Source organism: Dermacentor silvarum, chromosome 1, assembly GCF_013339745.2.
Source record: "Dermacentor silvarum isolate Dsil-2018 chromosome 1, BIME_Dsil_1.4, whole genome shotgun sequence".
Taxonomy (NCBI): Eukaryota; Metazoa; Arthropoda; class Arachnida; order Ixodida; family Ixodidae; genus Dermacentor; species Dermacentor silvarum.
The window spans coordinates 358,011,392-358,029,716 of NC_051154.1; the positions used below are offsets into that span (position 1 = coordinate 358,011,392).

An 18,325-nucleotide genomic window follows, 5' to 3' on the forward strand; every position below is an offset into this window, starting at 1 on the left:
TTCATGGTTTCATTCTTTAATTATTGTATGAAACTATGCTATATACTTGCGGAGAGCTTTTGGCTATGAAGCGAAGTATACGGAACGACAGCGCGCCTATTTCACTGCTGCTGGACGCAATCCCGCAGTTTTGTTCACGTTTTCGTACGTGGGAAAAAGAAAACAATATTTTGTTTTTACAGCACCTAATTCAAAACAACATGTAACCTTCACCAGTCATCTACTAGCATTTTATTGTATCTTTAGCTTGCCCTTTCCAGTTTACGCACATGCGAGAGCGTCGCACGTTTTACGCATCCCTCAAAGGTAAGATTTCTCCCGCCTTTTCGGGTAAGTGTTCGTGGCTTTCTGTACCGCCGATGAACTCCCCTGACTAGCTGTTGACGAACGACAGCAGCAAAAAGGCCATCGAAGCTCACAAAACAAGTGTTTGCAGCGTCTATAGGCGGAAAAGAAGTGAACCCACCTGGAAATCGGAAACGTTGGCATGTCGTACATACAAGCGAGAGAGAGACCTGACTGCGGCGCTGGCTTTACCGGCGCCAGCGCCGGCTTTTTTTTTTTTTTTTGCCATCGGCTTCGGCGTCACTGTGATGTTCCGTATAAATTCCAAGTGCGATAAAACCGTCGCCGCTAACATCGGCATCATAATCAGAGCCAGTGGGGTTCTTCGTGTGAACCCGCGTTAATTGATAGTTTTTCTTATTTTAGTTTTGTTTCTGGCGATTCGAGCGGGTTGATACAAATAGCCCTGGTGTTTCGAACACCGAGCTGTTCAAGGACAGTGCTATCCCGGTAGGTAACTCATAAATGTTTACCACACTAAAGGACAGGCCGATGCATGACCATGCATGCCGCCATGCGTGACCTCCGCGTTCGTAACGAACAGATCTCGAACACAAGAGCTACGTCTAGGCGATGCTGACGCAGTTAAGCAGGCGGCAACTCGACCACTGCGGACAAGCGTGCTTGGTCTCTGGACGATACAGGCAGGATTGCGGGCAACAGTGGAGGTGTCGCGTGTTCTAACTGCAGCAGACACAGGCAAGCGAGAGCAGCGGGCGCGCTTAACGAAGAACGCTCTTTTTTTATAACAAAATCGTGTACATGTTAATAAATCAATTACCGCAGCTGCATTATGAAAGATGTGCATGTTTCTCAATGCATGGTTATTACTGATAATTACATCAAGGGGGAGTGTTGACGCCGTGCTTTACTTTCAGCCGCGTGTAGCCTGCTTGGTGATATCCAGATGCTTACCAGTCGCATTCTTTATAAACAGTTTGAGATGGCTCAGGAAGTAGATATTTGCCGCCGCGTAATTATCTGCGTTTTCTTTTCTGATAAGACATGTTGAGTGTTGATGCTGAGCTAACATACATATGAGCATAGATCAGAAATACGCATTTCAATACACGGTTGTGCCTCATTTGACGCGCTAGAAGTACGATATAACGTACAATGGGGCGGCATCAAACTTGCTGACAGAAAAGTTCATTGCTTGGAAAAATATCAGGAACCTCGTTGGAGAAAAATAAGTTCAAAATTTAAAGCCCGCTCGAAAGTCAGTTTGTCGGCGGCATTTGTCAAAGAGGGCGATTAGAATACCGAATGTCACTGTCACGAGTTACCGTTACAAGTTCCTTTATTGAGAAAGGAACTCGTTCCAGTTACAATTCAAAAATTTGAACGGGCCGTTACACTAACGTTAGACTTGCTGTTTTACAATAAAATATAATGCGAGAGACTCACCCTGAAACGAAATACTGTGAGTAACTCCCATTGATCTACGTATATTATACGAATTTGAACGTCGCCGGCCGCACATTATCTGGAGATAGAGAATCCAAAAAAAAAACGCTCCTAGATGGATTTTTTTAGGGAGCACCGGACATAATGCCGACATTTCTAACTGCAACTTTGGTGCTCGTGTATTACCAATGCAACACATATGGCACGGCGCCCCCGGCGGGCGCCTTGAAGTTAAAACCAGGATTGTTCGATAGGGTGATGACGAATGCGAGTCACGTGAGGACTGAAAATTTTCCACCCGCTGCGAAGTCTCTCGAGTGGCTATGTGCTTTTATGTGTGTCAAATGACCCATTAAGCGAAATGCAGCTCCACTAACGTGAAACCTGGAGAGGTGCGCCGCTAATGGGCTCATATTGGCGTAAGAAATGGCTCCTAACCCCGTAAACGCGGCCTCCCCACTACGACGACACAAGAGAAGTGAAATTCTACGCTGGAATGATGAGCGGCAACGCAGCTCATCAGTCACGACGACGACGACGAATGCGGGAGCAATGGAACGAGCGCGTGCCGAGCGCCAGCGCCAACCGCTTGCTTTACCGTGACGACGACGACAGGAGACGCCGACAGCCCGAGCGCATAAGGTACTTTGCACCTAAAAAAATTGGATTACGCTTAAGCTTCACCTTTAAGAGTTGAGCCGATAGCGTTATCGGACGCGATTGACGCCGACACAGTATTCTCTGCGACATGGGGCCCGATCAAAATTTAGAAAGGCTCGGTTTTCAACATTTCCCTCAATGTTGCCTAAAACCAAAGTACAGCGAAACAAAAAAAAAAATTGTGGGGTTTTACGTGCACAAACTACGATCTGATTATGAGGCACGTCGTAGTGGGGTCTCAGGAAATTTGGAGCACCTCGATGGGGTTTTTAACGTCCACCTAAATCTTAGTACACGGGTGTTTTCACATTTCGCCCCCATCAAAATGCGGCCGCCATGGCCAGGATTCGATCTCGCGACCTCGTGCCCAGCAGCCCAACACCACCGTCACTGAGAAACCACGGCGGGTACTGCGAAACACCATCAGAATTGGCAGACGCTTAAGCTTCGCCTTTAAAAGTGGAACACGATAGCATTCAAAGCTACCTGGCTGCTTAGCAGGCTTTTTCTCGTATATTCAAATTACAATCCGACACTCACGTCTGTAGGTTGTGGTTAAGTCGTACTTTACAATTTTTCTGACGGATTTTACTTTGAGAAATTCAATACTTGTTCACTAACGCCTTGCGCCACGTGAAGGGCCCGCCCGGTCTGGGTGGTTCGGGATAATGTGGTTCGGCATGATTATTTCCGCCTGACGCCGATGCTTACGCCGACGGCGACGTCGGATTTTCTGCAACACGGGACCTTTAACGCTGTCGCGTTAACAAGGAGCTGGGCAGGATATGTAATGCGTAGGATGGATAACCGGTGGACCATTAGAGTTGCAGAATGGATACCAAGAGAAGGTAAGCGCAGTCGAGGACGGCAGAAAACTATAGGTGAGGTGATGAAGTTAGGAAATTTGCAGGCGCAAGTCGGAATCGGCTGGCGCAAGACGGGTAATTGGAGATCGCAGGGAGAGGCCTTCGTGCTGCAGTGGACATAAATATGGGGTGATGCTGATGATAAAGTGGATGGCGCCCTGTATCTGCCTTATGAACATCGCTATTTAAATGACAAATAAAACTTCAGCGCATAAAATTGAAGCTTGAGTGATATTGTGAAGAAACATTAGGACGAACTCTGAAGCAATATTCTTTTGCAACTTGTTTCGGCTATAACTATCGCATGTAATGCGGTCCTTATCAGGAGTTGGGGGCCAGAAAGGGCATTTTCTTAACGTTTGACTGGTTGCCCTATCATGTAGTTTTGTACTCGCAACGATGCCATAGTTAGGTGACAGGCAAGCGGTAGTGCTTCGCGCTTCACGTTGTCGCCCATCCGCCCTCCATGATGTGGTGCGTACGTGCGTGCATTTTTTCAATGCCGTGGAACGTTTACAGAAGGAAAGCCGTTCCGTCTGCAGTTCCTTCGTAAACCTAACGAGTTACCTTCACAGTTCCACCGACCTTTATCGGAACGGTGGCGGTCCTCCCAAAAAGAACTAGTTCCAGGCATTCCGTTCCATACAACAATGATGTATATATTAGCATTTTGGTTTTGTCTTTGACCTAATCTATTTTAAGGCACGGAAGACAGCATTTGTTACCCGTTCAGTGCACATCGTTGCAAATGATTATTTGTGTGAAACAGCGGGCACTCCGTACGGAATTCGGGCCTGCTTAGTTTTTTTTTTTTTAGTTTTAGAGCTCCTTTTTACGCCGACGCTCCTGCGGTGAGCGTCGGCGTAACCGAGCGGCCGAGCACAACAGCGAAGGACGAAAGAGCAACGCGGAGTGCAAGGGCAACGAAAGGTGGCGAAAGCGAAGAAAGCGCGACGAGGCGCCCATGGCGAAAACGTGAGAAGTGAAGCGCCACGCAGGACGTGTTTTGCGGCGATCGCTGCGAGATTGCGCCCAAAGTACCACGCGTCATCTGATCACTTTATCTTTCTTCGGTCACTCCTCTTCACCGGCTAACAACTCTTAAACATCATCCCTCGATGCACGAAACGCCTGCATGTATCAGAAGTTTCCCTAATGTTATCGATAGTTCTATGCGTTGGCTGTTGTCACCGAAGCTCTGCTAGCCGCCTCTGCTCGACTCTGCTCGCCGCTGTCGTTGTGCTTGAGTGTTACTTGTTTTGCTGGCCACAATTCGCCCAATAAAGAGTTCAATTAATACCTCCCAGTTTCGACACTGTCGTTCTGCACTGTTACTACCACGTTAAAATATAATCGCAACACTAAATAGTGTCAGCCAGTTCTTCCCTAACAAAGAGCGACGCAGATGGTGGAAGAGCATTAGCCACTGCTGCTAAACGAGCTGCCCGAGCCGAGGCTCAGCGCCGCCGTCGAGAGAACCCTGTCGTTCAATACCAAATTCTTTGCCAAAATATATTGCGAATTCAAAACGCAAACACCTGCGCTCAAAATTCGCCTGAGGGAGTTTCGTAATAGTCGGTTAATGTTTTTTTTTCTTTTTATTTGTTTGCTGCGATGTGCTCCTGTAGAGGCGATCTTTAGCGTTCTGGACTGGATGACTTACCGAAGTCAAGTGCCGTAATCGGTCGCCTTTAACGCATTGAGATGATTATGCGTGTTAACTGGATTCTTTAACAGAAAGGGGGAGCTCGCTCGAGTGATAGTTGAAAGGGCTCGCACACGGCCTTTGAAATTTCAGCTGTTTTTGCGCAGTTGTGGCGCAGTGCAGTAGTTGATATTTTTCGGACATAATCGTCGGTGCGCGATCTGCTCCCTGGCGGCGCTTGTTTGTTTGCAATGCCCAAACCCGGTGAGGTGCCCTTTAGGTGCCCGCGCATCTGCAACGTATTAAGTTTGCCGGCGCTTACCTCAAGGTTGTAGCGAGCTCCGATGGTGGGCGAGTACTTGATCTGGAGCGTGCCTGGTCTGGGGACCACGAAATCCTTGCCGTTGTACTGGTCGCGGAACGCGTGGCGCGCGATGATGATGGGCCTGCACCACTGCTTCACGCGCGGAGGGATGTTGCGGCAGACAATCAGCTCCGGGAACACGGCGCCGCCGAGGGCGTTGCGAATGGCGGTGTTGGGCGACATCCACATGCGCTTCAAGTAGTACTTCTCGAGAACGACCTTCTCGGCCGTGATGGTGGCACACTTGACACCCACGTCGCGTATCTTGAGAGCCTGTGGGGCATCCAGGGTGACAGTGCCGTTGATCTGGTGGCGATGCTTCATTGATATATCGAACACAGTCAGGTCGGCGTCCACGTACGGCTCGATGAGCCTCTCGTGGACCAGGTCCCAAACGACGTGCGCCATGTCGTCGCCCCAGATCTCGACCACGGGCCCGCAATTGAGTTTCTCCTTGGGGACAAGGGACAGCAGGTCCAAACCGCAAGGCTAGATTGATGCTCACTGGACTGTGGAGCGGCAGCCTTGAAAAACGAGCGCGTTCGTCTAGCGGCAGTCGGGCTCGCGACCACGAGCTGATCGTGCCTCACGCGGCCAAAAAAAAGAAGTTTTTTACCTGTAAGATTAAATTTATCATGGCAGCATGCGTTCAGGTTAACCACTTGATATATACATCGGTACATTGCAAGTTTGTTGCCTGAAGCACTGAAAATTAAAGGTATTCATTACCACCTTCAAAAGTTTATTGCACAGCATTTCCCTGCTTGGAATGCCTGCAGGTAGCGTGCCCCCGGAAGGATGGTGATGATCATTTCCTCAATATGGCACATACCCATCACTGGGGGTGGACCAAGAAGAGGGCAGTAAAATTAAAGAAATATCATATGAAGAAATAAATGGCAATGTAAGTGTTAAAAATAGAAATCAAAGCGTAATCGTGCAGGATTGAATTAAAGGGTTGAATTAAAGCTAAATTTTGCATGAGGAATCTGCAAGTAATGAGAGGGATGATAATATTAAATTATTGCGCTAACCTTCTTGTGTTGAGAATGAAATTGTATATGAAAATTCAAACATCCCTGTAGCTGGAGCCCACTGTCTATATTCCCACAGAAAGGATAATTTGGGAGGTCAATGGTTGTCCTAGTTTGTGAAACGGAGCCTCGAGAAGTATTTATCGTTGTAGTGGGAATCAACGTCCGGCCAATAATAAATAAAAGATCAGTCGGTATCCAGTTCATTACACAAGTGACAGCTAGAGAGGACTGCGTCAAACAAGCCCAGTGCAAATAAAAATCTATCTGTTAAAAGCGGCATTGCACGTAAACTTAACGTCCTATTGAGGTGATGGGTACCATTCGGAATTCCAGGGGAACTGCAGATGCTGGAAGTCTGAGTTCCATAGTATGTTTTTGTTTTGGAGCTGCTTGACTAATACCGAATTTTCTGTATCTTGCTGAAGTGAAGTACCCCTTAACCGGCAAAAAGGAAACAACTGGGCCATCCAGGGAAGCTTTGGCAAGAGAGTCTGATATTTCATTTTAATTTCTGCTACAGTGACCCTGTACCCAAATTAAGTAAACTTTCTTTAAATGTGGAGTTACTAAACAATGAAATATTGGAAATATTTTCGATCCTGTTCTCCCAGTAAGCGTTGACCACACAGATAGCAAATCTGTTAAATTAACGAATGTTGACACAGCTGATGGCAACTTGCGCAGGGCTATGGCGATGGCCATTATTTCGGCCTCAAAAATAGGTGTAAAATCAGCAAGTGGAATGGAGAAATACCAGCAAAGGTGCGGAAAGTATAAGACCACTCCTGCTCTCTCGTCAAACATGGACGCATCAGTCGCAAACATAAATTTAGCTTGCAGATGCTTTGTGTGTTCCTCTAAAAGACCACATAAATAGCTCCTGGGCAAGAGTTGCAATTTTTTGAGTAAATATCGTGGAATAGAATGGGAAGATTTGTTGCAGAGGTAGCTTGTGGGACGGTGGTACGTATATCTGTGTAATTTTCTTAATTGTACTTGCCCAAAAAGGACTTGTAGGTCCATTTGCATGTACGAACTTCTTCCTCAACAACGCGGAGACATATTCGTTACCATCATGTTTGCTCGTTGTTCTCGCCCCTGTCGACCAATGCTGGTTTGTGTGTCATAGAGTTTGACGAGCTTATTAGACACCATTATGTCACTGCACTCTCGGCCATCTTCATTATCACCGGCTCCATATCTATAACGGTTAGGGGGACCAAGCGTCGCAAGAATTATAAGCTTTCGCGCTTTCTTTATCAGGCCAGACTATTTGCGTTGTTGAGAACTACTATTTGGGATGCGCCCCAACGACAGTGGACGAAGCGGCCTATTGCGAAAGGCTGGGATAAATACCGCCGCGGCGCCGTGGCGCTGACGAACGTAATGACTCGAACACGCAGCCGTCCCACGTGGAAAAATACAGTGTTTATTGGAGTGCGCAAGCTATTACATGCACGCTGACATCATAGCGTCTCAACCAAGGATAACTGTCTATTGCCGGAGAATCAGACAATATGTATTACACCCAAAACCGCGTATTCAAAAACTTGCATTGGCAATTCGTTTTCTTGGAGGTAAAATGTGAGAGTGGGTAGCATTAAGACCGAAAATACTGTAGACCTCTCCACTCTGGGGTTGCTCATTATTCATGGTACGGCTTTCGGGCGTCAAATGTGAGCAGTAGACTAAAAATTGACAGTCACTTTAGCATATGCCAAAGAAGCTGAAGGCGAAAGTCTGCGCGCTTAAGAGACATTCATTAAATTACTTGACATTCTCATTCGAATGCGTGGTTATTTCCCATTATTTGTTTTCGCCTGCCAAAGCTCGTGGGTTGGAGTTCTTTAATTGTCGCTACCTTAATTAACTGTGCCTTCATTAACTTCGCTCTAATTAACACATAAGATCGTGGGTTCAACTCCCACCAAAGGTCGAGGGTGCGACTCCCACCACAGTGCCTTAATTAACTTTATATAATTTAACAGTGCCTTAATTAACTTCGCCTTAACAACAAAAGTATTGGGTTCGACCCCCACATAAGCTCGATGGTTCGGCTGCCCAGAAGGAAGTGAGTTCGAGTGCATGAAATAACTCAATCCTAATTAACTTTGCCTTTTTTGCATAATGAGCGGCATCGGTGCCAGCTGTGGAAGATGACGAACGTGCGAGCAGTGGCACGAGCGCGTCTCTGCGCCCGGCGAGCTCACGTGACTTTCTGTCCAGCACGCCGTGTTTTCAAGGCCACCGTATGACGAGGCATTTAAGGCTTTCGCCTTAATAACTCAGCCGAACAAGTATTCATCCAATCAAAACATCAGTGCAGTAAATGTATTGGCGTCATAGAGTAAGATGCAGCGGCGAAGAGGAAACGACTGCGCCAAGTTATTATACAGAGCGTCCCAACTACCATGCACCAAGATTTTAAAAAACAGCAATTGCGTTACTCGAAGAAAACCTAGTGCTTGTAGTTTCCAGCACATTCGACGAGCCGCCAGTAACTCTTTCGGTACTGTCATTTAAATAGGTAATTGTAATTAAATATCTCACTCGAGAAGTACCGTCCTAGGCAGCCTCTATTTTATTTTATTTTCTTTTACTGTGAGTCCGAGTATAGGCACTGCTGCGCAAGACTGCTATTGATTCCTATTTCGAGTGAATGCGGCTTGGCCTGATATCGGTTACTGATTGAATTATACATATATATGACCTCTACATGCAGACTTCGGAGGGGGCTCGGCCCCAGCAGCCCCTCCGTAGTGGGCGCCTATGATTAATGTCTACTGACTGTGTGAATCATAATTTTATTTAAGGACTTCTAATTTTACGAAAATTGCCAGAAGACGGAAAGCCTAAAAACATGCAAGCAAAATGTTTGAAAATTCTGAAGCAGAATTTTGCAGCAGCAGAATCCGGCAACGTTGATGCCATGAGGTAGCATATGGGGGTTTATTGGCCAGTTGCCTTCACCCAAAATGATCACGTACTCGTGACGCCTTCGGCAAAAAGGATGTTCCACATCTGCCGCGATGGTTTGTGAGTGGTGGCACTGGCTAACGCTCCCAGGGATAGTTCTAGTTGTAAAACATAAATTTCCCAGAAAGTGGACGGGAAAGCGGCTCCGCGGTAGCTCAATGGTAAGAGCATCGCACGGGTAATGCGAGGATGTGGGATCGTTCCCCACCGGCGGCCAGTTGGTTTTTCATCCATTTTCATTACCAATAATATGTCACGTGTTTATTTCAATTATTAACTACAAGTAATTTCTCCTATGTTGTCCTTGGTGTCGTTGTTTGTGGGCTTCATATGATATATATATATATATATATATATAGACACCCTACTGCAGTTATGTAAACTCTGCCTGTGTTAGAGCCTCACATGCGAAGAAATGTGCTGTGCGCGTTTACAACTTCATCGATATTGTAATGTTTACGAGGGCTTTTCAAAAGTTCTGCTCACAGATCACGGTATATTTTCGAGAAATGTACAGCAAGAATCTTAAATTTGAGCCGCTTGAAATGTCTCAGTTCGAGCAGTTTACTCAAGTGGGATATATTTTATTAGTGAATTAGGGTACTAAACTTGAAATTACTGTTCTTACATGTTTCCCATTTTCAACAAATTTTGGCAAGAACACTAATGATCCTAAAAAAATTTCCCTACTACAGCAAGCATATTTTAACTCTTTCTCTTAAATGCAACAAACCTCATCAAATATGGTGCAGTGGATGCCGAGAAAGACAATTTCTCTCGTATATTTAGATAAGATCTTCCGCGGTAAAGATTGCTCTTATAATGAGGAAACGTCACAAAGCCTGATGGTTAGATTAAACCACTCCCATATACAGTTCCGTGCGCATTCAAATTTATATTCTGGGTAAATATTTTATGTGTAATCACTTCCAAGTTCCTTTTAAAAAAATCGAGGACCCTTAAGCTTAGCCTTTAAGACAGGAACGCGATAGCATTATCGGGTTCCATTCGCATCACATTTTTCTTTATGAATAGGCTTCACTGCAACACCCAACATGCGAAAGCCAGCTTACAAAGACCAAGCTTACACTGATCCCTTTAAAGTCGGCTTCACTTTGAACACAAATACATTGCTGGGAAAACATTTTGACAGGAGCAATTTAAGCCATCTTATATCAAAATGTGAAGGCCCTAGGACCTTTTTTTATCATTTTAATCATTGTTGGCTGTTGCCCCGAGGCGCGCACGTGTCCAAAATTTAGAGTGGCTCGGTTTTCAACATTCCCCTTAATGTTACCTAGAACCAAAGTACAGCGAAACACGATGAGAATTGGAGGACGCTTAAGCTTCGCCTTTAAGAGTGGAACGCGATAGCATCCAAAGATCCCTGGCTGCTTGTCAGGCTTTTTTCTCGTATATTCAAATTGCAATCCAACGCTATCACGCCTGTGGTTTGTGGATAATTCCTACTTTACGATTTTTCTGACAGATTTTCCTTTGAGAAATTCAATTTTTGTTCACTAACACCTTACGCCACGCGGAGGGCCTGTGTGGTTGGGGTGGTTCGGGATGATGTGGTTCGGCATGATTATTTCCTCCAGACGCCGATGCTTAACGCCGACGACGAAGCCTAGGCCGGATTTTCTGCGACACGGGGCCCTGAACGTTTTCGCGCTAAAACGTTTAGAGGCAAGGTGCATTAAAATGTACAAAGGGTCGCGCGTTGATATATGCCTTTTACTGCTACATTAGTTAAACAGCTCCAAACAGGGTTTTCTCTGCCTGCCCGCAGTACTACGCCGCGGCGTTGCCCACTGATCAATGTATCGCTTATTCAAATAGCCTTTCGAGACCCGAACACTACTATGCGATATAAATGCTCTTCAAGGTGGTTTTTATTGTCTATTGTGACGTTATAAACTTGGAAAACAATTTTTTAAATTGAAATACCACAGTTAGATGTCAAAAACTGGGTCTCCATGTACGTGATCATCTCCTCATGTCTGCTATGGTAAAAACTGCATTGCATTGCTTAAACTCAGAGATCAAGATGGAACGACATGTTGTACATTGCCATGTTGCTGGCGCGTCCGGTATTTTCATGCAATTCCAGCGATTTGGAAACACACCTCAATGTTGATTTCGGCCGTCTGGGACGAAACAGAGGTATAGATCAACTGAGTGCCAACTTCCTCGAAAGCGGGTGAGAAGAATATGAGTAAACGACTTCTTTACAGTTACACATACACCATACTTTATACCCAAAATGAATACTTTGCGTAATCACTTCCGAGTGAGAATGATAAAACATGTAGAATGCAATGTGCAATGTATGGTACAATGGGTTTTAGGAGGCTATGTTGCACAAACCCCATGCAGCGTTTTACTGCAACACATACGTCGACACGGCGTCGTGCTCTTCATTGCTGCGTCGTTATCGTTCTCAGCATGCCACTTTCGTCGTTGCTATCGTCGTAGTTGTTTCGTCGTTGATCTATGAAAGACACGCACTGGCCAGTTCCGAACACGGAAAAGACGCCTTGGTTTGTTCAGATCTGCTATTTAAAGTTAATAAGGTAAAGAGTGTTTGAAGAGTACAGAGGAGAACAGAAGAGTACAGAGTGTGCGCGGCGATAAGGGCCGGCATCGAGTGAATCGCGACAGGCTTTGATTACCATATCGATGCATCTTCCATCCTTTGAATTAGTTTGAACAACAAAGCAAAAACTTTTGCATAACCGTAGTTGGATGAGCGCTGACCAGTGACGAGCGCTGAACGACGTTCTCGCGGTACGCTAGCCGCTCCGGTCGCCTTCTGTATCACGTAGACCTTCTAAGAGCTTGGGCTGGCGTGCTGGTATGGCCTTATGGCAGCTGACGTCGGACTGGTTCCTCGTTTTCAGGTCCTCCATCCACGTTGCCTGTTGGTAGTTGACGCTGGTCTGGTTCCTCGTTGTCAAACGTTTCATCGGACGCATCCTCCTTGGAACTACTAAACGGCTCTCTCGTTGCCAACAGATGCTTACGGTTACGTCGTATCACACTGCCCTTTTCTGTCTTTACGACGTAGGACCTGGGCCGCATGCGGCTGATTACTCTTGCTTTGGTTGACCATGTGTCTCCCTGAACGCGGACAACTTGCCCTTTTCTGCAAAGGTGGAAGACGTGTCCCCATTGGCATAGTTTGCCGATGCTTTTTAACCAGCTGGCGTGTTGCTTCCTGAAAGTCAGGTATCGGGGTGCGCAGTCGTCGACCTTGAAGCAGCTCGCCTGGTGACTGACCGTGCTCCAAGGGACTGGATCTGTAACTGAGTAATCCAAGCCAAAAATCATTCTTGCCTTCGGTGGTTTTCTTCAGAATTCCTTGCACACCTTTTTTGGCTAAGCCGTTCGAGCGTGGAAATCTAGGACTTGAAATGGCGTGCTTGAAGTGATAACTGCTTGCGAAATTTGAGAATTCTTGACTGGTGAATTGAGGCCCTCCGTCAGTACAAACTTCGATTGGAATGCCATACCTTGCGAACATCGCACTTAATTTATCAATGACTGTGGCAGACGACGTGTCACGCAGCAATTCTACTTCTGGAAAATTTGACAAAGCGTCATATCTCACTCAAACATGTCACCGCCGACTCTGTACCACGCGTGCTGCTTCCAGGCGTGCTTTCAGCCTTTCATCATGTTCTGTCCTTGTGGGCGCCCATATTAGAATATCATCTACGTAAACGCGCACTTCTGGGATGGCGTCAAATATTTGGCTCATTGTTTTTTGGAAGACTTCGGAGGCCGAGGCGATTCCGAATGGCAGTCTCAAAAACCTATATCGTCCGAAAGGAGTCGGAAATGTACATAGTTTAGATGTCTCGTTGTCGAGCGGTATCTGATGGAAGCCTGACAGCATCGAGTCGAGAAAAAATTTTGGACTCCCGCGATTTCAGCCTCGATGTCTTCTCGTCGCGGCATCTCGTAGTGCTCGCGCTTCAAGCATTCATTGATTTTCCAGGGGTCCATGCACACTCGTAGTTCGCCATTATGCTTCCCTACAATTACTAGGGGACTCATCCAGTCTGTCGGCTCCTCTGTTTTGGCAATGATGCCTGCCTGGAGCAGTCGGTCTAGTTCCTGTCGTAGTGGCTCTTGCAGGGACAGCGGCACGCGCCGGGCCATCTGGACGACAGGTACAGAGTCCTCCCGTAGCACCATCGCGTATGGACGTTGAAGGTACCCCGTGCCTGCGAAAACTTCGGGAAATTCTCTAAGCACTTGTTCGCGGTTGCATGCCGTTACCGCGCTCACTGATCGCTGGAAAAGCCCCAAGGCCTCACGGGCGTGGAGCCCTAGAATAGCTTTACCTCCCTTCTTCACCACGAAAAAAATTGATGTCAGTGGACTTCTCGCCTATAGTGGCCATAGTTGTCACGATTCCCAAGTGCTCGATAATCCCTCCGTCATACGCTCGTAGTACTGAGCTTCTAGGCTTCATTCGCATTCTTGGCTGGAGGCGTTGATACATGCAGTGCGGTAGAAGATTGGCTTGAGCACCCGTGTCCACTTTAAGCTCAACCACCGTGTTCGCTACTTGTGCTAGAACTACCCAGTCTTGTAAGTGGTTCACCCTGTTGGCTGAGATGTCGAGAACGTCGAAGTCTTCGCTGCTCTTGACTTCCGCAACTTGCTTGTTGCATTTAACGGCAAAATGATTTTTACCACCGCACCGCCGACAGGTGCGCCCAAATGCCGGGCAGTTCCGAGCCGCGTGTCGTCGCCCACACCTACGGCACTTGAACACTTCTGGGTCACCTAGCTCTATTTGACGTTGCCCTTGCCGCGTCGATGCACCTGTCCTGTGTCATGGCGTCGCCGTCTGCTGGGTGAGGTTCGATGCTAGGCATCACGTTCAATGCGTCGACTTGATTTTCTCTGTCCCAGAGCTTGTTTCGTGCGGTAGAAAACTCAGCTGCCTTGCACACTTGCTCAGCTTTCGACAACGACAGCTTGTTGTCACGCAGCAGTTTCTCGCGTACTTTGCCATTGTTAGTTCCGAACACAATCTGATCCCGTATCATCGACTCAGCCAGGGTGCCGAAATTGCAAGACTGTGCTTGCTTCCTTAGATCTCTGATGAACTGCTCTGCTGGCTCACCTTGGGCTTGTATTCGCTGGCGAAACACGTAGCGTTCACGCACCTCATTTAGCTGTAATGCGCAGTACTCGTCGAACATTCTTATGACGGTGTCATAATCCTGCTTGCTTTCGCCCTCACCGAACGTGTTGAATACTTCCAAACCGTCGTCGCCGACCACGCTTAGGAGGAGAGCTGTCTTCGTGGGTCCTGTATACGTTTTCCCTTGTGGTGTTGGCGCAGATACGAACAGCTCAAACTTCTGTTTGAACAGGTACCAGTTCCTACTGGCGTTTCCCCCTAGGCGAAGTTGTTCTGGCGGCTTCAGAAATTCCATGACAGCTCTTGCGTGGCTGGTGGCGGTTGTTCGCGGATGTTCCTTTGGTTGGCAGCGGCTGGCTCGCGTAACCACTACTGACACCATGTTTCGTCGTTGATCTATGAAAGACACGCACGGGCCAGTTCCGACCAGGGAAAAGACGCCTTGGTTTATTCAGTGCTCGTATTTAAAGATAATAAGGGAAAAAGTGTTGAAGAGTTCAGAAGAGTACAGAGTGTGCGCGACGATAAGGGCCTGCGTCGAGTGAATCGTGACACGCTTTTATTACCATATCGATACAGTAGTCATCCTCGCCGTTATGTCATCGTCAACCAGTTGCATTTGTTATGCCACCACTGCTCTCGTTATCATCGCCGCATGCAAGTGGGCGAGATTGCAGAGGGTTGTAGGAGCTTTTCACTAAGTTTGATGTGTTGACAGCACCGGACTAGTAACAGTATCACGTATCGTAAATACGTGATCCTACAAACCTCTTTTTAATCTATAAATATATAGCTATTATCAACAGGCAGATTTCCGCTCGTTCGCAGCGCATGTGCAGCGGCCCAGCTGGTGCCATGATGACAATTGCACTCGCCGCTTTCCCGCTGTATGTGGCCTCAAGCCGTTAATGAAGAGAATTAACGCTGAGGTGAATGCCAGTGAAAGTCTTTCCAAGAAATTTTATGATGAAGTTTAGCGGTACGTTATCTCAACCCCGCTCCTACCGTGGAATGCTTTCACGTGATAGCGTTAAGGGCCCCGTGTCGCAGAAAATCTGGTGTCGGTGTCGGCGACTGCGTCCGGCGTCGGCGGTGTTGTCCGTTAGAGAAGATCATCCCGTGTATATTTAGGTATATGAATATGCCACGCCTTGCTATATGACATGTGGTACATGCGGGTTATGTACTGCTACAAAATTCTACCATTTAAGTTGCTTATACCTTGTCTTACATTCTTGACAATGTTATTCCTGGGAGTTTTGATAATTACAGCCCACAAACAAATTTCATGAAACGAAAACACCAATAGCGCATGCCTTTTATGTTATATTTTCTCAGACTGAAATTTAAAAGTGCGCACCAATAACAGAAGTGCGAAGATGATGTCTTTTTGGGTGTGGCTGTGCGCCACCTTCGGGATCGGCCCACGCAAGAAGACGTGTTTCTACCAGAAAGCTCGCCTTCGTTCATAGTGCTCGCCGCCAGCGTTTCCCAGTAACTATTACGATTACATAAGCAGCAGTTCCCGGAAAGCGTGAGAAGCAGTCAGGGACCTTTGAATGCTATAACGTTCCACTCTTAAAGGCGAAGCTTAAGCGTCCTCCAAGCTTTTTTTTCACCTACCTACCTTTTGATTAAAAGGATAAGCAGGTCTGTCACGGTGCGAACAGTACCATGCTTTCTTGCCAAAGCTGCCGTTCAACACTCTAACGGTTGCTACTACCAGCGTATTTTGCTAAGACGCAACCAAAGGCGGAAAAAATCGGGTTGCGTCTTAACTTTGCGGAATAATATGAACCAACTAGCATCGCAACAAGTATTGATACTACCAGCGTACTTCGCGACGGCGATGGTATAGTGAAAGTCATCGTAAAATTGGGCCATTTCTTGCACTTCATACACACTAACGCGAATAATAGTGTTTTTTGTAGTGCTCCATGTGGCTCCCTTTTTAAAGGAAATCTTTCTTAGCGAGTTACATCCACTTTTTCGTATCGTGTACAGTTTTTCCATTTTCGTGATGTCGCTAAATTTAGCGACTTTGGTGTCTGCAAAGAGATATCTTTTCGATTTGCCGACGGGAAAGGACAAGCGGTGACATTTTCGCGACTTCGAAGTTGGGAAAGTTGCTTCGAAATTAGCCTTCCAAGAACCCATTTTATTCTTCGAACGCTACATGTGACCTACCAAAATTGGCTCTATGGCGCTTAGGCTATGTGAGCATGATGAAGCAATTGTTCCCTTCACGGGATTCACAACGTGCTCACAAAGGTTTTTTTTTCTTTAGTGATAGCGCAGAACCCGTATTTCAACGCTCCGGTTCTGCACTTTCAATAAATTCGATTGGTGGGCATTTACAAATTTATTGTGAGGTTTCGAACATAACAGCTGCATAACGAACTATCAACTGTAGGAAGGCATATACATAGAAGTGGCTGGGCTCAATCACACGAGCCTGCACACACGGCTTCCTTATCGCATGGTTTTTGACAAATCAGTACTGCGAAGAGGCTTCAGGTAGACCAACGGGCACAAGCGTAGTATTTGACCTGCATGAAGATCACGAAATTGCCATCGCCGTGTTAACATGCAACCTTTCGCGTCCTGCTGAATTTTGCTATCCTTTCGGGAGTGCCGAGAACTAGAAAATGTTCAGTGATTATCTGGATCAACTGCCTTTGCGGTGCTAGGAGAATCCGGTTGCTTGTGTTTTTTGTTAATCGCGCTGCATTTGGAACCTTGTGGTCTGAGATTAAACACTAAAGTTCAATTGTCACCCGCCATGGCGGCATCCTGGCTAAGGCGTTGCGCTACAAAGCCCGAAGGCGCGGGATCGAATCCCGGTCGCGGTGGCCCCATTTCGATGGGGGTGAAATGCAAAAACGCACTTGTACCGTGCACTAGGTGCACGTTAAAGAACCCCAGGTGGTCAAAATTATTCCGTAGTCCCTCACTGCGGCCTTCCTCATAATCAAATCGTGGTTTTGGCACATAAAATCTCAGACTTTAATTTTTAAGGAGCGAAGCTCCTTAGGCTCTCACGATGTTCGTTGTCGCCGTCAGCGTCGCAGTCGCGCACGCAGCCTAAAGCCCCTTGATGTTAGAAAGTAGCGACACGCTTTGATATACGCCGCAACACCCTCGCCGGCGCGGTCAACCTCCTCCTTTTCTCCCCCTCTTTCGCAGAGGCAGCGCATCCGCCACGCTGAATGGCTGCGGCGCGCGAGACTACCCCGTCAGGTGACCCTGACGTCACGAAAACTGCGCGCAACTTGCTTTCGCGCGCCTTTAGTTTCTCCCGCTCGCCATGAGCAGTCCAAGTAGTGGTCGCCCTGCGGCTCCGAACGTGTGTTTCCCAAGTTTTTCCATCCTTTCGTAGGCATCTGAGCTTCGTTCTCAATGAAAATGCCTTGCTGCTGCGCGTTTCAATGCAGCAGCAGGTCAGAGAAAGGGCAAGCCTTATTTTATATCCCCCGAGCTGAACGGAATGTCGTGCGTCGGAAGCAGTGGCCCCATAACATCGGGAGAAAGGATTTCGCCCCTTCTAAGCACGCCGTTCTTTGCGAGGTGAATGTTGCAGCTTTCCTCATATTTGTGGATGAAGTTGCATGGAGATTTTAATGCTCTTCGCCCATAGCCGGACTCTTCGTTCAGTTCAATACAGAGCACTGATAACTGTGCATATAGTTTTTTTTCTTAAAGTGAGTCGGCTGAAATTTTTGGTGACTCTTCGAGCCGTGACAAAGCTTTTTGTGTTTTCGCGCGTGCGTTAGTTTTGAAATGTATGTAATTTGTGAGTTAATGCCTGTAACTCATATTTTGTAGTTGTGTGCGTGTGTGTGTGCGCGTTTGTGTGTGCGT

At 46.9% G+C, this 18,325-nt stretch overlaps 1 protein-coding gene across 1 annotated transcript; it reads right to left on the reverse strand.

Moving 5' to 3' along the window:
* Positions 1-930: 930 nt before the first annotated feature.
* Positions 931-13,503, reverse strand: LOC119445018 (isocitrate dehydrogenase [NADP] cytoplasmic-like). Its single transcript, XM_037709351.1, has 3 exons — positions 13,351-13,503; positions 5,246-5,740; positions 931-1,029 (listed from the first exon to the last, which is right to left on the reverse strand). The coding sequence occupies exons 1-3, from the start codon at positions 13,501-13,503 to the stop codon at positions 931-933; spliced, it is 747 nt and encodes a 248-aa protein (XP_037565279.1).
* Between the last annotated feature and the right edge of the window lie 4,822 nt (positions 13,504-18,325).